The sequence below is a fragment of the Pleurodeles waltl genome, chromosome 6 (assembly GCF_031143425.1).
Source record: "Pleurodeles waltl isolate 20211129_DDA chromosome 6, aPleWal1.hap1.20221129, whole genome shotgun sequence".
In the NCBI taxonomy this organism is placed as follows: domain Eukaryota; kingdom Metazoa; phylum Chordata; class Amphibia; order Caudata; family Salamandridae; genus Pleurodeles; species Pleurodeles waltl.
In genome coordinates, this window is record NC_090445.1 from 962,467,390 (window position 1) to 962,484,126 (window position 16,737).

Genomic DNA, 16,737 nt, shown 5'->3' on the forward strand with positions numbered 1-16,737 from the left:
CAAGGAGAGTGTGTGTGTGTGTGTGAGAGGGGGTTGAGAAGGAAAGTGACATAAGGAAGCACATTCTGAAGGACAGAGTGATAAGGCACGATGAAGAGGAAGATGAAGTATGAGACGCACAGAGAGAGATGGAGAAAAAGAGTGAAGGTGGCTGACAGAGTAAGAGGTTTGAGAGGAAAGTGATGTAAAGAGAAGAGGAGTGACGTGGCACTCAGAAGACTTCTCCTCCTACCTCCTACGTTTGTAATGTTTAATTCATAGACTCACATTTTCATAACGGAAACATTTCCAATTCTCATTATTCACATCAAAATCATTGTTGTTACTCATTTATCTGATGTTGAATAACGATCAATGCTATCAAGCACGGGCGAAGCCAATATTTTATGGCTAGTTTTTGGTTGATGGCTTTGCTTGGTATGTGTGAATGCATTAAAGGAAAACTCACAGAAAGGTGCCCAGAAAGTAAATCAGTGGCACCCGGCGTAGAGAACATGAATCTAGTTCACATGATTTAGGACTTACTCTTATTTAAATAGCACACATCGTTGATAAAATATTTTTGTTTACCTTTCTTTGCACCGAACATATCATGCAACTATCCAAGATTGTTAATGAGATGGCAATGCAAATACATGAATATATATGAGAATTGGGAGTGGTCCTGCTGGCTGGGCCCCTTCCTCATTAAGCTGTGTTATGTTGCACTGGATATAGGCGATCTAAATCTGCAGAATAAGTATGACTTTCGACATGACTTTTGACACATACGTTTACATTTATGTAGTGGCTCGGTAACCACCCCCACATTGGGTTCTTTTGGCCCTCAGACTCTGGTGCAGAAGAGAGCTGAGGTAGCACATCTCCTGAGACACTCCATGAATGAATTAGGTGAGACTGAGTTTCTCAATGCAAACCCTGCCTGAGTAAGCTGTTTCCTCAACCACTGCCAATCCATAAGGCTCCATGAAGAAATTATAATTTGTAGTCAGACAGCTGTGATCTAGAAACTGCATTCACCACTTGAGGCATGTAGCAATCTACACAACACCTGATATTCCAAGTACACCTCTGTCACCTCCTTTCCATTGGTTATACAAGTCTCTGCCTCCTAACGAATGCATGGGTGCATCATGCAAGCACAAAAGAGATACATGTACATACGCGGAAGCACACTGGTTCTGTGCCTGTTGCACTGAAGTCATCTATGATACAGGCTACCATGCTAGTTACAATACTGAAGGCAGAAGAGTGTCAGAGGGCCAATAATGCCTTCCTTGGACCTCCTGCTCCAATATTCTAATGCTTGCCCTTTTGTTTCTCCCTGTATAATTTAGAACATTCTACCCCTAGTTGGTGAAATGTTCTAATAGCACCATAGACCTTCTGCCTCTGGCTATTCTAACTTTAAAAGGCCCTTAACCATCTTTATATGCCTTTGCGGCCAGTTTGGCCCTCTCACTGCAGAATGCGCTTTAACAGCTGGTGTCGTGTTCTTCATTGGGCTGTTCTGCAAAACTAGATGCAGAAGCTGCGTTGCATGACTTGCAAGAGGGAGAAACGTCTTTACGAGGATAGAGAATACTGAAGCAGCCATTGGTGCAAATAGTGAGACACATGCGCTCATGGATGAAAGGTTGAGAGTTAAAAAAGTAAACAGTTCGACACTGAGTCATGAAATGTCACTTTTTGTGACACTGAGTTGTAATGGTCTATGTTTTCAAATAGAGAACAAGCTAACAAACCTCTTGAAAGCTTACCTTACATTGCTTTTTTATTATTTTTGCTCAAAGCTACATCTCTCTGCACAGTTAAAGATAACTCCATTTGCGCTTCTTAACGTGTACTCAGGTAGTGGGGTAAGATGTCTATCTCTGCTCGAATTTTAACTCTGCAACTTGATGTTTACAGAATAACAAATAAAGCGCCGCCGAATGTGCCTCGGAGGGATTATGCTTCAGGTAAGGCCTTTGTATCTTTAGAATACACGTTTCAATGGCTGTACATTTAATCCATGGAGATTTGCCAACCCAGGGGTTTACTTCAAGCTGGTCTAACAGCAGGTGATGGAACTAGTCACAAATACACGTGATATCACTGAGGCCTCTGGCTCCTCTTAGCAAGGAAAGCGTCTACACAATTTATATATATATATATATAGATATATATATATATATATATCTATATATATATATATATTGCGCTCTCTCTCTCTCTCTCTCTCTCTCTCTCTCTCTCTCTCTCTATATATATATATATATATATATATATATATATATATATATATATATATATATATACACTTATATATGCCTTAATAAATTCCCTTAATAGAGTTCAGTGGGGCCCTGGTGCTACTGTACCTGCTGCCCCAATCATAGCTACACTCCTTCGACCACTTCATTCTGTTCAGTGAGCTGGGAACACACCTGAAACTGCTGGATTGCTTAATCTTAGAACACTTTGGATAACTATGGAAGGTTGAGATTGAAACAATCAAGTGTTAAGATATTTTGGAACAAATGTATGAGCTTATTTTACAGTTGCATATGCTCTGATTTGAACTTAGCGGCCACAATGCAGGTGTTGTTATGTAACAATTGTATTTTAGGAGTTGGTACACTTTTACCTACTCCTGAAATGGATGGCAACCCCATACCAATTTGCTTTTAGAAAGGGATTTGATGCAGGCGTCCCTTCCAAATACCAAATAGGTGTGACATGGACCTATGTTTTGTGACCGAAATCCAGTAACAAAACATTGAATAATTACAGACTCTCGAGCAGGGGTGGTGAGCCATTCACAACAAGGAAGGGGTACCCTTAGAACTCCTTCCTTTTTGTGAATATAAGAAAACGTTTGTTGGACGGGACACCGTGGGCCAAGGGACCACGGCCAACTGTTAAACAAGCTTTTCAGAAAAAGAAAACTATTTGAGCACATCCTTTTTCCTGTAAGGAAAACAGGCTGTATTTTAAAAAAAAAGGTCACTCTAAATTGGAATGTTACAAACCAACCTATTAGTATCTATGCCAGGTTGTAAAATTCTTTACTAGTCACAAATTGTAACCAGTATTTTTGAACAGTGTTTTGCACACTGTTCCCTTTATTCCAGCCGCTATTTTTAAGAAACTGAGAGGTAGCTAATCAGTAAAAATGTTATTTACAAACAGTGGCAAGACATTTTTGTGACAATCTGATCTGAACATAGTCTGAGCTGTATTTCCTAATGGAAATAAATTGCAGAAGAATTTTTAAATTCTATTTTACACTCCTGTTGATACAAGATCCCAGATCACATGACAGTGTTTCAGTGAAACGCCCTGGTGCGGTATTCATGGATAGTGTTGCAGAATCATTACTAACCTAATAGCTGATAAAACAAAGGAGACATTTTATGTTTAGAAACTTACTTCTAACCAGTGAAAATTCTCTTGTGATGCATAGCCCATCAGCATCCTTGGTGGCTAAGGTATCAAAGCCCATCAAAACTTCTGAAAAAGTTGCGACGGTCCGCTAAATTCCGCTCCCATTGTCTTGTTGGATCACAAAGGATTCAGCACAAATATTGAGAAGTGATGCTGGGATGAACAAAAGCAGATACAGCTACTGATTCCATTATTTAGACTACGTAAACACCAAATACCTTTTTTCAGATAGGCTATGGTGTTTGGTACCCAAAATTTTTTTATTGAAAGAGCCTGTTTAGGACCAATAATTTATAAATAGGACATTATGTCCACGGATTCTAAAGCTCTGGCTGCAGGGTTGGAATATTCTTGTTATTGCACTATGGTTAGAAACTCTACTGTGATTGTAAGCCTCACAAGACACATTAGCTAAGTGATTACTGATTAAAAAAATCAAGCTTTGGGCCTGATTTGGAGTTTGGAAGGTGAATTACTCTGTTACAAACATGGCGGATATCCCATCTCCCTTATTACAAGCGCATTATATCTTATGGCACTTATAATAAGGTGGACCAGGCATCCATCACATCTGCGATGGAGTACCCATCTGTCAAACTCTAAATCAAGTCCTGTGTCTATTAAGGAGGGTTTTCAATGCATGTTAACAAGATTATATCCTCACATTTTTTATTTGCATAGAATACCATCTGCAGAGGCTAGGCTGAATTTGTGTACCAGGCTAGTGATAAGCCTGTCTCCTCTTGGTATCCCTTTCATTATCCGTTGCCTTTGTATAGTAATGTACTGAATGTGTTTTTTGCTTACTCGTTGCCTGAAGTTTAAATAAAAAGATTTGTAGGCAGAGAGATTGTATCAGAGACATTTTAAGGCCTGGACAAAGGTGCCTTGTGGCCACCTTCCTAGAGGCCGCAAGTAAGTGATCAGGACACTAAGAAGTCATGTCACAATACACTGCGCATAAAGAATGTGTTATTGAAAGCTGGGCATCCCAGGATAACCGAACCTTAACCCATGCACTACTAGCTAATCTCTTGATTTATCTCCAATTCATGTGCTGCCTCCCCTCCACACCGCTTTTCTCCAATTCTAATCGTGTCCCTCTCCATCACCTTTCTCGCTACTTTACTCCTTTCTCACTACCGCTTTCTCTACCTTTACAGCCTTTTTGACAATCATCACCTACCCTCTCTCTCATCTGTCTTTGCTCCTTCGTCCCTATTTCAACTCAACAATTCTACCTCAAGTCTGTTTCTGTACCTCGCCCTCCTTTTTTCTCTCTACTTCACCTCTCTGTCTCTTTCTCTGTCTCACAACTCTCTCTATCATAGCCTCTTGCTCTCCACCTCTTTAAAGGCCTTTTATTCATTCAAGCTCATCTCTCTCTCTGCTTCACTTCTTTGCTCTCTACATCTCATCTCTCTTTGTGCCTCTCATTCCTTTCTCACCTTCTTTCTCTGAGCCTTATTACTCGGTTTACCTGACCTGTCTTTCTGTACCTGTCTCATGTTGCCCCTCTCTCGCCATCATCACTCTCTCTGCCTTGCATCCCTCCATACCCTTTTCAAGGATGATCCAATGGATGTCTTCCGTACAAATTGGTTATTGAAAAAATGTTTAATCACATTATTGCCTCGGTCTCAATCTTGGGTATTTAAAGTGTTCTAAAATAGAAAAACTGAACAGTTTCCAGTGTATTCTCCGAGCACAGGATGGAAATATCAGTGACACCGGGACCCAAGATCTGAGCACTCAAGTTTGGCTGCCTACCTTTTATTATTTCTCCTTAGGAAGGAGATCCAATTTTGCTTGCTTGCATTAGGGCTCATGGCAAAACTTGCTACACCATCGCATGGTCCTTCACAAACATTTATTTCTAAATGCATACTTTGGAGTCCAGTTATTAAGGCATATATATCCCAGATACACAGGGGAATTCTTGTAGACTCTTGCTGTGGAAAGCCACAGACCCCAGTGATGTCACATATCGCATATTAGTTCCATCCACTGCTGTAGGGCACACTGAAGCGCTTTGTCAGAGAAAATGTAAACTATTGAGTATGCAGAAAGGCTATTTGGAGCATAATTATTCAGAAGGCCAGGTTCATCTTCGTGGAATGTCAATACAATATTGCCATCTGGAAAATCACAGAAAATAATTGTGAAAGAATATTGAGGCACCCTGAGGAATGGAAACCACTATTGTTCTTGATTTGATAGGAGAGTAAACAATCTGTGGTGAAGAATAAATTAACGCAAGAGTGCAAAAAACGAATTAAGGCAAAATAAACAGGAATGTCAAATCTTTCATTTGTCTTGCATTTCTGTGCAAATTTCAGAACTGGATCCATTCTCCTTTTCCTGAAGAATATTTTCTTACCAATATACATAATATTCTACTCTGGCATGTCTTGTCAGTTTGATCAATTACATAATACTGGTATCAGAACTGTAAATAGAATGCATTTGCATCTGCATAAAATGCACATTATTTTATTAATCAATACAGCAGTGAATTGAAAAGACCTAGTATTCTTGGATCAGGTATATATGTTCAACATTACGTTCCTGAGAAGTATGTTATAGAGTGGATAAAAGCAGAGGATGTTTGTGAAGCTCTCTGGACATAAAATATCTGAAAACCATCCATTAAAACTATGTTTTGATCAGTAAAATTATTTTGTTATGTGTGTATGTTCAATGCCTTTGCTCTAACATGCTATTGCAATGCTTTTAGAAAACGCCAGTGCTGAAGATGATCAGTGGTCAGACGATTTTGTGAGTATATGTTTGTTACTGAAAAGAGATGCTGAATATATCATTTTCTAAGAAAGGGATTTTTTTAAAATGTATCGCCCTCTAAGCACACCAGTCTATGGTTAAGATCATTACCACTACATAAGGTAGTCTGTGATTTTGCAGTCTGTTCTTCATTGTCTGCCACTACAACATTAGCAGTAATAAAGGTGGTAACATTAATAGTCACTTTAACAACGATCAAAAGTCAATCCTCAGCTGGGCCCATGAAGGGCTTGGCAATTCATACAGCGAACTATCCTCATTGAGCACACAGTCCTTTTGTGAATTGATTGCTTTCTTGTTGGTTTGAAACTGTCCCCGTCACAACCAAAATATCCCTTGGTTATCTGGGGTCATGACTGAAGAAGGGATACGGCTTAAATACGTGTTAGCCAATACGGAGTCGATCTGGCCCTAGAATCACCACAATAACCAACTGGCTCCCGAGGCCACATGTGACCTCAGTTGATTGGGTGCGTTACTGCAGGATCTACAGAACCTGTGACTTGTATACAAGAGATTTCTTTAACCCTGCCAATCTCTGGGTCCGTTGGATTATATTACAACAGTCACGACCCGATATGATACACAGAATACAGCAAGTGATGGAGATGATAACAAAACAATATTAACCATAGTAGTAACGATTGTAACATTCATAGTAATAAACCACTTTGACCGGTAATAATACAAATATTAGCAAAAATAAAAAAATAATAATGATTTGCAGTCGTTGCATTATTTTAGCATAATGTATTGCTTTGGTTATCATTATTATTTTTATTATTAGAAGTAGTATGACTTCTACTCCACTAGTGGATAATGGGCAGGTCTGCGAGTCAAGAGCAGTAATGTGGGATGAACAATATGATAAGAAAGTTATAGAATACAAAACGTTGTTAATAATGTATGCAATAATCCATGAATGATAATGTTACTGCTAAAAGCTGTTCGAAGTAAGCAGTGAAATATTCCCTATTTTCCAGGACAGTGATTATGAGAATCCAGACGGACAGTCAGATTCTGAAACGTACGTGGACCCCAGTGAGGACTGCGGTGATGACAACTACGAGCCTCCGCCCATGGAAGCAGAGAAGAAAAAGGTCTCACCCGCATTTTCGTACAGCACAGGAGAATATGCAGGTATGCAAAGAATCACATTATCTGCCATTTTAAACCAGTGATTTTTGGACTTTCACTCACCGATGTATTCATTCACTGCATCTGCAGCAAGCTTACTTTTTGGAGCAGCTGGTGTGTGTCCACTATTTCTATGTGTGTTGCCCTCCAAGTTATGGGGCGGACGTGATGATGTTACAAAACATCACTTTATCCTGTCATTAATGAGCGTGCACTGTATGTTGGAGCCCGTTCATTTAAAATATTGAATAACATTTCTAATTTTAAATTATTGGATAAAAGCATATTAGTACACGCAGTAAGGAGTGGTTAAGTTTAGAGTCTGCAATGCAGATCCTTGAAATGTCAGTGCCCCTTTTAGGGTCGAACCTATGAGAGCATACGTTAGCGCATGTGTCTCACTTGTGAGACATTGTTAAAAAAAATGGCTTGGAGCCTTCTCTTTGCTTACCATTTGTCTGCTTCAGTGTCACAATTTACAGCCATCGTCATTGGTCAGGGTAGCCGAAATGTCACTTCCAAAGCCTGCTGTGGAGCAGGGACCAAGCACAGATTAATTTAATTTAATCAGTGTCCGTCTGCTGCTCCGAATGTGATTCATGTACTTTTTCTTTCCCTCCCCAGCTCCCCCACCTGCTGTTCCCCCATAGCTCTTTTGCACTAATGTTTTTTTACTTATGAGTCCATCTCTTATCTGTAAGTTAAACTATTTTTTTTATGTTCAGCCCTTCACGTGTGCAGCACTCCATTAGTATAAAAGTGGTCTCCCTCCTGTGCATTTCACCCCAGAAGATGCTTTTGTTGCACCTCCCACTCCCCGTTGTGCTTGCTCGTGTGTTCTTCCCATTGTCTCACATGCAGTTGTCTCTCATGCAGTGGTGTGAATGCAGTGCTGGAGAGGCACCTTATAAACATGCACATTCCTTCCTTCCTCTGGCCTTTCGAGGTTACACAGAGGATGGATTTCTGCTCGTCTCTTTTCGGAAGGGAACTGTGCGCTATCATAGTGGGTTTGGAAATGCATGTTATGCGCAGGTCTTCATTCCTTACAGCCATGAACCTTCTATTTATGGGTTGCTGGTTTATGGTACTCAAACAATGAAGGGCATTTCCTTAGGTATACTATGAGACATTTTTAATCTTTCTTTTTCTCTGGATACCTGCTCCAAATCAATTAGTGTTTATATAAGAACTCACAATTTTGGTTGAGTCCGCCATAGTGGCTCTGTCCTACCATGGGGTGGATAGATGCTGATGATGAAGCATGCCACTATACATAGTGGATGAGGGTCTACTTCAAAAATCTTTTGATTTTGTACAGGACCTATCCTAGAAGACAAACTAATTGCCGATAGATGTTAGTAGATGAGAGGATTCTACTAGGTTTCCCTCTTGCGCTCTCTTTGTGGGTTACTTGCTGTTTTTCCTAACTTTAGTTTTTGTCTGCTCGCAGCATCCTTTTACTACAGCTGTAACAGCGTCTTTGCTGTAGCAACACATTGATTTAATGCGGGTTGAGGGCCTTAAGTAGTCTTCTCCTTTTCCTGCAGGTCTTGTTTGCTATCAAACAACCAGATGGATCTGGAAAGGGCAAGAGGTTAGGTAATCTTGTGCAGCACAGATGTTGAGTGCTGGTGAAATCTAAGGTTTATCACGTGGCTTCTTCTCCTCCCACCCCACCCCTGCCATTATCCATTTGGTCAACCTGTCCACTAGCCATAAAAGAAATGTCACAGTGCTTTTTTTGGGTCCTGTTGCCCCTATTGTGGCTTCCCAGTACCATAGTGTAAAGGTGTGCGCGGTATAGAGGAGCCTATGCCATTGTTAGACTGCAAGCTGTGTCCCTTCTGTACCGAGAATATGCAGGAGCTTTACTGAATTCAGATCCAGTCCTTTTTAGCCTTCAACGTGCACCATCTCGCTGGAGCTGTGGTAAACTCTGGGCACGGCATCTTTTAATGTGATTACATAATACCACTGTCTCTGCCAAAAACGGAGTAAATGCGAATGTATTTCAATCCAGTTCACTCTACCCCTGCTTGTTAATGTGGCAGCAGCTCATGTCACGTCTTAGTTTAATGGGCTGAGTTTGCAAGATGCGCCTGTAACCATGCCAGATTGCACCATGATGGGAGATCTAGGGCCAGATGTAGGAACAAAGTAAATTGCGACTTGCAATTTGCGAGTCTGAGCGACTCGCAAATTGCAACTCGCAATTTGCCATGCAGAAAGGTGTCTCAGACACCTTCTGCGACTCGCAATGGGGTCGCAAAGACCCACCTCATTAATATTAATGAGGTGGGTCGCAGTTTGCGACCCCATTGCGAGTCTGGGCACTCATGGCGATGGTGGCCTGCTGGAGACAGCAGACCACCATGTCCATGACTGCTTTTTAATAAAGCATTTTTTTTTTCTCCATCTGCAGCCCGTTTTCCTTAAAGGAAAACGAGCTGCACTTGGAAAAAAATACCGAAACCTTTTGTTTCGGATTTTTTCAGAGCAGGCAGTGGTCCATAGGACCACTGCCTGCTCTGAAAAAATATTTTTGTGTACATTCACAAAGGGGAAGGGGTCCCATGGGGACCCCTTCCCGTTTGCGAATGAGTTACCATCCACTTCAAGTGGATGGTAACTGCGAGTTCATTTGCGACCGCTTTCGCGGTCGCAAATCAACTTGCATCACGTTGTGATTCGCAAATAGGAAGGGAACACCCCTTCCTATTTGCGAATCGGAAACGCATTTTGCGAGTCGGTTCTACATAGTCTACATCACCTGACAAGACAATCATCTGTTTATAGATTTTGTACAATTTGGCAGTTACGTTTGGTGGCATGAACTGTTGATTGTCCTAATTTTCATTGTCCAAGTCTCTCTCTATGTGCCTGACTCTCTTTCTTGCTCTCTTTCTCTTTCTTGTCCTCTCCCTGTCATCTATTGTAATATCTCAGACTTGGTTCTGCCACTTTTCATGTTCCGAGGGAAAGAATATGCAAGACTATAGCAATCAATAATCTGATCATGACTTCTGCTCTGCATCATACCATATAATTCAAAAGCTTCCAGACAGCAAATTGTATCCCATCTTTCTTCCCAGCTAAACCCCTGCGTGTAGGTAATCTAGTCATTTCTCGTAGTAGGACCAAGACCTACACACAGGACGCTAGCCATTGTTGTTTGCAGAGTCTGTTATTCTGCTTAACACCTACACATACCTGAATGCACGAGGGATGGGGGAGTAAAGTGGAAGTACTCATTCTTTATCCAGTGCTCCTTAGGCAGGCCACGTTCGCCTCGTCCATGGAACCCAAAGTGAACTGTAGAATTACGAGTGTTCTAAACCAAGAGGTCTCTAGTCAATGACAGCCATATTAAGCCCCTCAGGTTCATACTGTGAGCAGTTCTTTGCCGTCAAGTATTGCAGTAGTTTTTTTTTCTATACATATTTGAACGACACTGCCATGGCACTAGGCACATTAGTAATTTTTTATATCAAATCCCCTTCACTAACACCTAATGGGCAGCAAAGAACTAAACCCCAGACTTTGGAGATACCCTGTTGCACTGATAATCTGTCTCACTTTCAAGTGAAGTCACTAGTTAAGACAGGAGAATAACATGGAAAAGACTAAAAAAAACAGCAATAATGAAAACATTGGATGGTCCAATTTCGCAAAAACTTAATTCACAAAAAAGATTATGAAATATTGAAATTTAATTTTAAAACTAAAATTACAGCAATCGCCATTTAAGAAAGAACAAATCCTGTAAATATGCAAAGAGAAAGTATCACTTAAATCACTGAAACGTATGCATGGAAAGTCAAGTCCATCTCCTAAGACTACATTTACATGACAATGGTCCCACACCAGCAGATGATTACAACAATTAGGAAACAAATTAAGAAAAAGGGACATCTGATCTACTTGTGTAAACATTTGAATCACATTAGATTCACCTACCACATGTTACCCTTGTGCGAAACCATAGAACCAATCACTGTTGCTGTCTTTGTTGGACCATAGCAATTCTAACTCTTTCTTCTCACTTCAAGGAGTCCGTTCTGCAACTGAATGGACTAGCAGGGTATTCAGAGCCCTTCTGTGAAAAGACAGATGCACATGCTCATCTTGTGGAATGCCCACAAATGGTGCACATGTGCACTTAGCAGTACCAAAGATGATGGGGCCAATATGTCTGAAGTAAATGTTAGTACATGGTTGTAGATTTTACAAAACACTGGGGATCCTTATTCCCATGCACATTTTAGAACAAGTGAACATGTGCATCTGAGAAATGGTTCCTTGATGAGTTCATTGGGGGGGGGGGAGTCATGCCCATGCTGGTGAGAAATGGTTCCTTGATGAGTTCATTGGGGGGGGGGAGTCATGCCCATGCTGGTGAGAAATGGTTCCTGGATGAGTTCATTGGGGGGAAGTCATGCCCATGCTGGGATGTGCTGCCTGAGAACTTGGAAAGTCCCAAGGATGCCGAGATTGCAATTCACTTGACTGGGGCTTGACCGTGAAGCTTCATCTTGATAGGGTGTGAACATATCCATTGTGCCCTCCCTTAAAGATTCCTTAGAACTGTCACTCATAACCAAAAAGTAAGTTGGTCTTGGTTTAGAGCAGGCTTTGGAACTATTTAGATTTTGAGTAATAGGTCCAGCAGAGCCCCTTCCTTGTGTTGTCTGTGCTGTCATCGGGCCACCTCCTGGGGAGGTCGATACTTACTCCTTCTCTTTCTCTCTCGGCTGGCAGTCAGCGAGGCAGGTCTGATTGCATCAAGCTAATTCCTCACAAGACCCTGGATCATGCTGATCAAGCCGCTTAACTTGAGACGCGTGCTCTCACGGATGCGTCCCAAGAGATCTGTTTCATCTGTTATCGAAGGCTCTTCACATTTCCTTATTTCCACGCTTCCACTCTTAACCATGCTTAGGGGGACACTTAGTGGGATGCTGGAGACTTCACAGCAGTGCTGCAAGCTGCATTTATGCTGAATAAACTGCTTCTGCCACACCTCCTGATCCACTCCCTTGAAGATGGACCTATCGTCCTCTCTACAGGTTGCTTCAATCCCTTATGACTAGCAGCTATGTTAATTAAGGCTATGTTAAAGGCTTATGCTGTGCAAAATGCATAAGTTAATTTCCTGCTATAGAGGAGATGAATGGCAGAGAAGTCGCCGTAGAGTTGGTATTAAGATCTATTGATTGACTGTAGGTTGCTTAATTTGCTTGCTTACTTAGGCTTTTCCCACTTAAGTAGTATTCTGTATCCTTGCAATATGGGGCCAATTACTTTTGGCTCAGATGTGCACCCTGCTCTACCCCAGTTCCCTAGCCAAATTGAAAAACCTGCTAATCTGGTAGCGTATGGCTTTTCTTCCCCTTTTTATGTGGAATTAAGTTCCTGTCCACGTTGAGTATAACTTGGACTTGAAAAGTCACAATGTCCCAAAGCCAGCACTGTCTGAACCTGAAAAGAGTCAGACTTTGTCAAGTCCGCAGCTGCATGAAGACCCCTTTAGTGATCATGAGTAAATGTGTCTAACGGGAGCTACAGCGGGGGAGGGGGGTCAATCATAAATATTGAAATACCAAAGGAACAAATAGCAGTGTAGAAGGCGAAACGCTCTTTTGGCTTTGGGGTACGTGTATGTGGCATATGCGTATTTTAAAATGTAGGATATACTGTTTTCTACTCCTTTGCCGATCTCACTTTAATGGCTCTGGGCACCCTGTCCTCCTCGCCCACCTCCTCATGACCTTGCTTTGTCCCCCTTGCGGCACGGGTGAAAAAAGTGATGATGGGAGGTGTGCAGAGGACGTTGATTCTTTGTATGGCTGACACCAGCGGTCACATCTCCATGCCTCTGCGTTCATTCCTTCACATTCCCCCAGCCAGCTGCAGATTCAGATGCAACTTTCAGCTCGGAGACTCTGTCTCTCTTGTCGGTCAGGAAAGACAGGCAATCTTGGCTACCGTGGCACCTTCTTCAGCTTTTATGGTCCCATGGCTGTAACAGGAAGTCAGCCAACTGACCCATTGAGCCACTTCTTCTGTCTGGGGCTGGGGAGCTTTGAGTAGGGCACCACAGGCAAAGTCCTTTCTTTGCTAGCTCAGGCATTAGCAGATGCAGTCCAGCCTTTGGTGCAGCCTCTCTTTGCTGAGCCCAGGGAACAGGGGTGCAGTCCTCCTTTGGTCGTCTGTCCAATGCACATGTGATTTGGGTGCCAGGGGTGCCACTTTTATGCCCAGAACGTGCCCTTTGGGATGCAATGTCTATTTAGCTATGGGCTACCAGGTCCCCTCCCGCCTGATGATGCCTTCCTGCAATGTGTGCCATCTACCCTCTCAGAGTGCAATATTCTACCCACTCCCAAGATGTTAGAACCCCTCCCTTGGTTTATGAAGCTTGGTAGCCCACCATAGAGCTGAGGCTTCCTGGGGGCTCTACACCCAAAGAAAAACTGGTTTGGCAACTGTTTTTCCCTCTCGCTCCCCAATGCCAAATTCTCTACCAGAACAAAAGAGAAGCCACTCTTGTGTGTGTCCACCATTTGCCCTTTAAAGGTAGCTTCCCTTTTGAAGCCTGCCTTTTGGGCTCACACCCTGTTTGGCCTTCCTACCAGGGATATGTAACACCTCTTCCAACAGCCGTCCCTTTGTGTTCCTTCTTGAGAGTCGTTCACACCTCCCCCAGGAGGGCAGAAGGGTGTCTCATGGCCAGCAACTATAATTGGTCACTGGAAAAAGTTTGGTCAACAGAGTGGTAAATTTCTAAAGGTGCCATTTATTTAAAAGTTTCATTAAATTCGACTGGAGGCATTAAGTTCCGTTTAATGCAACAATTTGTTTGAAACTTTGAAGTACCTAATTTAGTAGTGCCATTCAGAAGGTAGCATAGCTGAGTTGTCACCCTGTACCCATACACTTGTGTTGCGTAGGTTCTCATTATCCTAATGAGACTACTGGATTTGGGTGGCAGAATCACTGGTACTGTGGGGGACTGAGTCTGAACCCGCACCAGATGACACCTGTTGGCCTAATCCAGGTTTCTTTCTGGCTAACTAGCATTGCCTTATCTCCATACAAGAGCAGGGATGATTAGGCAAATAAGCGCATGACACAAATTACTCCTTAGGGAAAACGTGGTCACTCAGATCTCATCCATTTCTCTCAGTTACATTAGTCTCACATATGCAAGGACAATCGGAGGCAGAGTATAGTTTAATAAGGTTTTATTAAAATAACTGCATCTTAAATAATAAAGCATGTATTGCAATAACTAGGACAATGACGCATGACCAGATTAAAATTGTGAGATGGAGAGTGAAACATAAAAATAACGCTACCATATTCTCACAAAGATCGTTAGGAATAGCTCCTTACCTAGGAATAGCTCCTACCTAGGCTATGTTAGAGCACAGCATGTTAAGCTCTAATTCTGCCCTTCAGGTTCGCCTGGGAAGATATCATCCCTCATACTTGAGCAAGAGGCCTGAAGTGTACATAAGAAGCTGCAGTGAAGCACTCAGCAATCAGCATACAGTTGTGGTCATCTGGCTGGAATCTCCCTCTAATATACATGCATCAAAGTAGTGTTTTTATAACAAAACAGCTGATGTTCCAAGAAAGGATCCCCACGTAAGAGTGTGTATGATTCTGTGAACATTAGAGACAAAGTGTACCACTTTTCCTGGCAACCTATCTTACTGCAGTCTTGAGAAAATCACAGAGTTAAAGAAATGTCTTGCTTAAGAACACAGTGCTGGCCTAGGCAAAGAACAGCTAGATACAGAAAATAAAACAAGACCGCAAATGTGGCTACTGTTAAAATAATAAAAACAAAGCTGAATAAAATATATCTAGGTTAAAGTGCACAGCTGCAGACCTAGTTTGCTAAAATAATGTGTATGAAGCTAAAACTAAAATGGCTACACAACACTTGCCAATGGGGCTACTAGCCTTTCTACAGCAAAAATGTCAAATGAGAGTTTTTACTGTTAGGACAGGTAAAAACACATGTCCCAATTTTTAAAATAGAGCACTCTCTTAGGTCTCAATAGGCCTATTTTAAGGGTTATTTATATTTATCAAAAACTGACGGTCTGGACTCTGTTGTGAGTTTACATGGCAAAGTTAAGCTAGCAGTTAGAAAACTGCCTTGCCAGCCAGCAATGGCAGGCTGGGAGTATTGCTTTGCTTTGTCTCACTTGTGGTGACACAATAAGTGCTACTGCCCATGAGGGACACTTTAACTTATAGGCCCGAGTATCATATACTAAGGACATATATATAAGTTAACGTATGCCAATTGTGGGTAAACTGGCACTGGTGCTGTTTAGCAGGCCTCAGTGAAAATTCAGAGTTGAAAAACCTGCAGTATTAGTCCAAACCTTGGAGGTGATCATGCAAAAAGAGGCATTTCCTTACACCCTTTATGTCTGCAGCTGTGTTCTGGTGGCTAGCCTACATTAACATTTCCATATGACCCTCTGGTTGAGTGAAGGGCACAAAACTGTGTTTTATCTTGAGTTGTGAAACTGCCCTACTGTTGTGTGATGGCACAAGGACCTGAATTAGTTGGGCTCCTATTCTGTACTTTTCAAATATTCCAGTTACTTGCTGTCATATTATTGGAGAATTCATAGAACCTATTCTAAATTCTTTAAAATAATAATTTAATCTCATGGGAAATCTATCTTCTTGGTTTTTTGCGATGCATCTTTGAGTCCCCTGTCTTGTGCCACTCTGATTGGTTTTTGTGCATTGCTGTCAGTGGCACTGTTGAATCTTGACCACGTAATGGAGGTCAAGTGAGGTGTTATGTTTAACTGTGGTGTAATCCTGTGCCATGTGTGGCGAGGTGCTCTACTCCATCAAGAGCTGCTGCCTGACAATGTAGCATTTTGGTTGGGTGCATTTATTTAATTTTAATTTAATTTTATTTTACTAATTCTGAATGTGGCATCTCACATACGTTTGACTTACTGGCTGCATGCAGAGGTCATGTCAGAGTTATTTTACAAGGTTCTCTTGTAAAGTAGGCACCGTTCTTGCTTCTAATGCGTTTATTTTACGCTGCTCCAATGGAGTATATGTTAGGTGGAAGATGCAGCTTGATGAGCCTTTCGTAGTATAGCCAGACTTTTATTTATTAGTCATGGACCCACCTCTAGAAGTGCTAGATCTGGTAGTCTTCTTGCAAGGTATATCTTGAACTGGGATCCGCTGGTCTTCTCTTGTTATACAAGCTTATGGGTTTATCATTGGGTCTGTATTCAATTGGATTGGGTATGATGTGGTGGCCAATTCATGACATGGTCCCTGCTACAGACAGGGAGTTGTTGTGATTTGTGT

At 41.7% G+C, this 16,737-nt stretch overlaps 1 protein-coding gene across 9 annotated transcripts in view; it reads left to right on the forward strand.

Annotated features, from left to right (window-relative positions):
* The window catches only part of BLNK (B cell linker), a 545,638-nt gene that overhangs the window by 414,063 nt on the left and 114,838 nt on the right, over window positions 1-16,737 (forward strand). For all 9 annotated transcript variants that reach the window (XM_069239783.1, XM_069239781.1, XM_069239782.1 and 6 more), the window contains 3 exons: window positions 1,912-1,961; window positions 6,167-6,207; window positions 7,215-7,371. In XM_069239783.1, coding sequence (XP_069095884.1) covers window positions 1,912-1,961; window positions 6,167-6,207; window positions 7,215-7,371 — 248 coding nt within the window. The remainder of the gene's footprint in view (window positions 1-1,911; window positions 1,962-6,166; window positions 6,208-7,214; window positions 7,372-16,737) is intronic.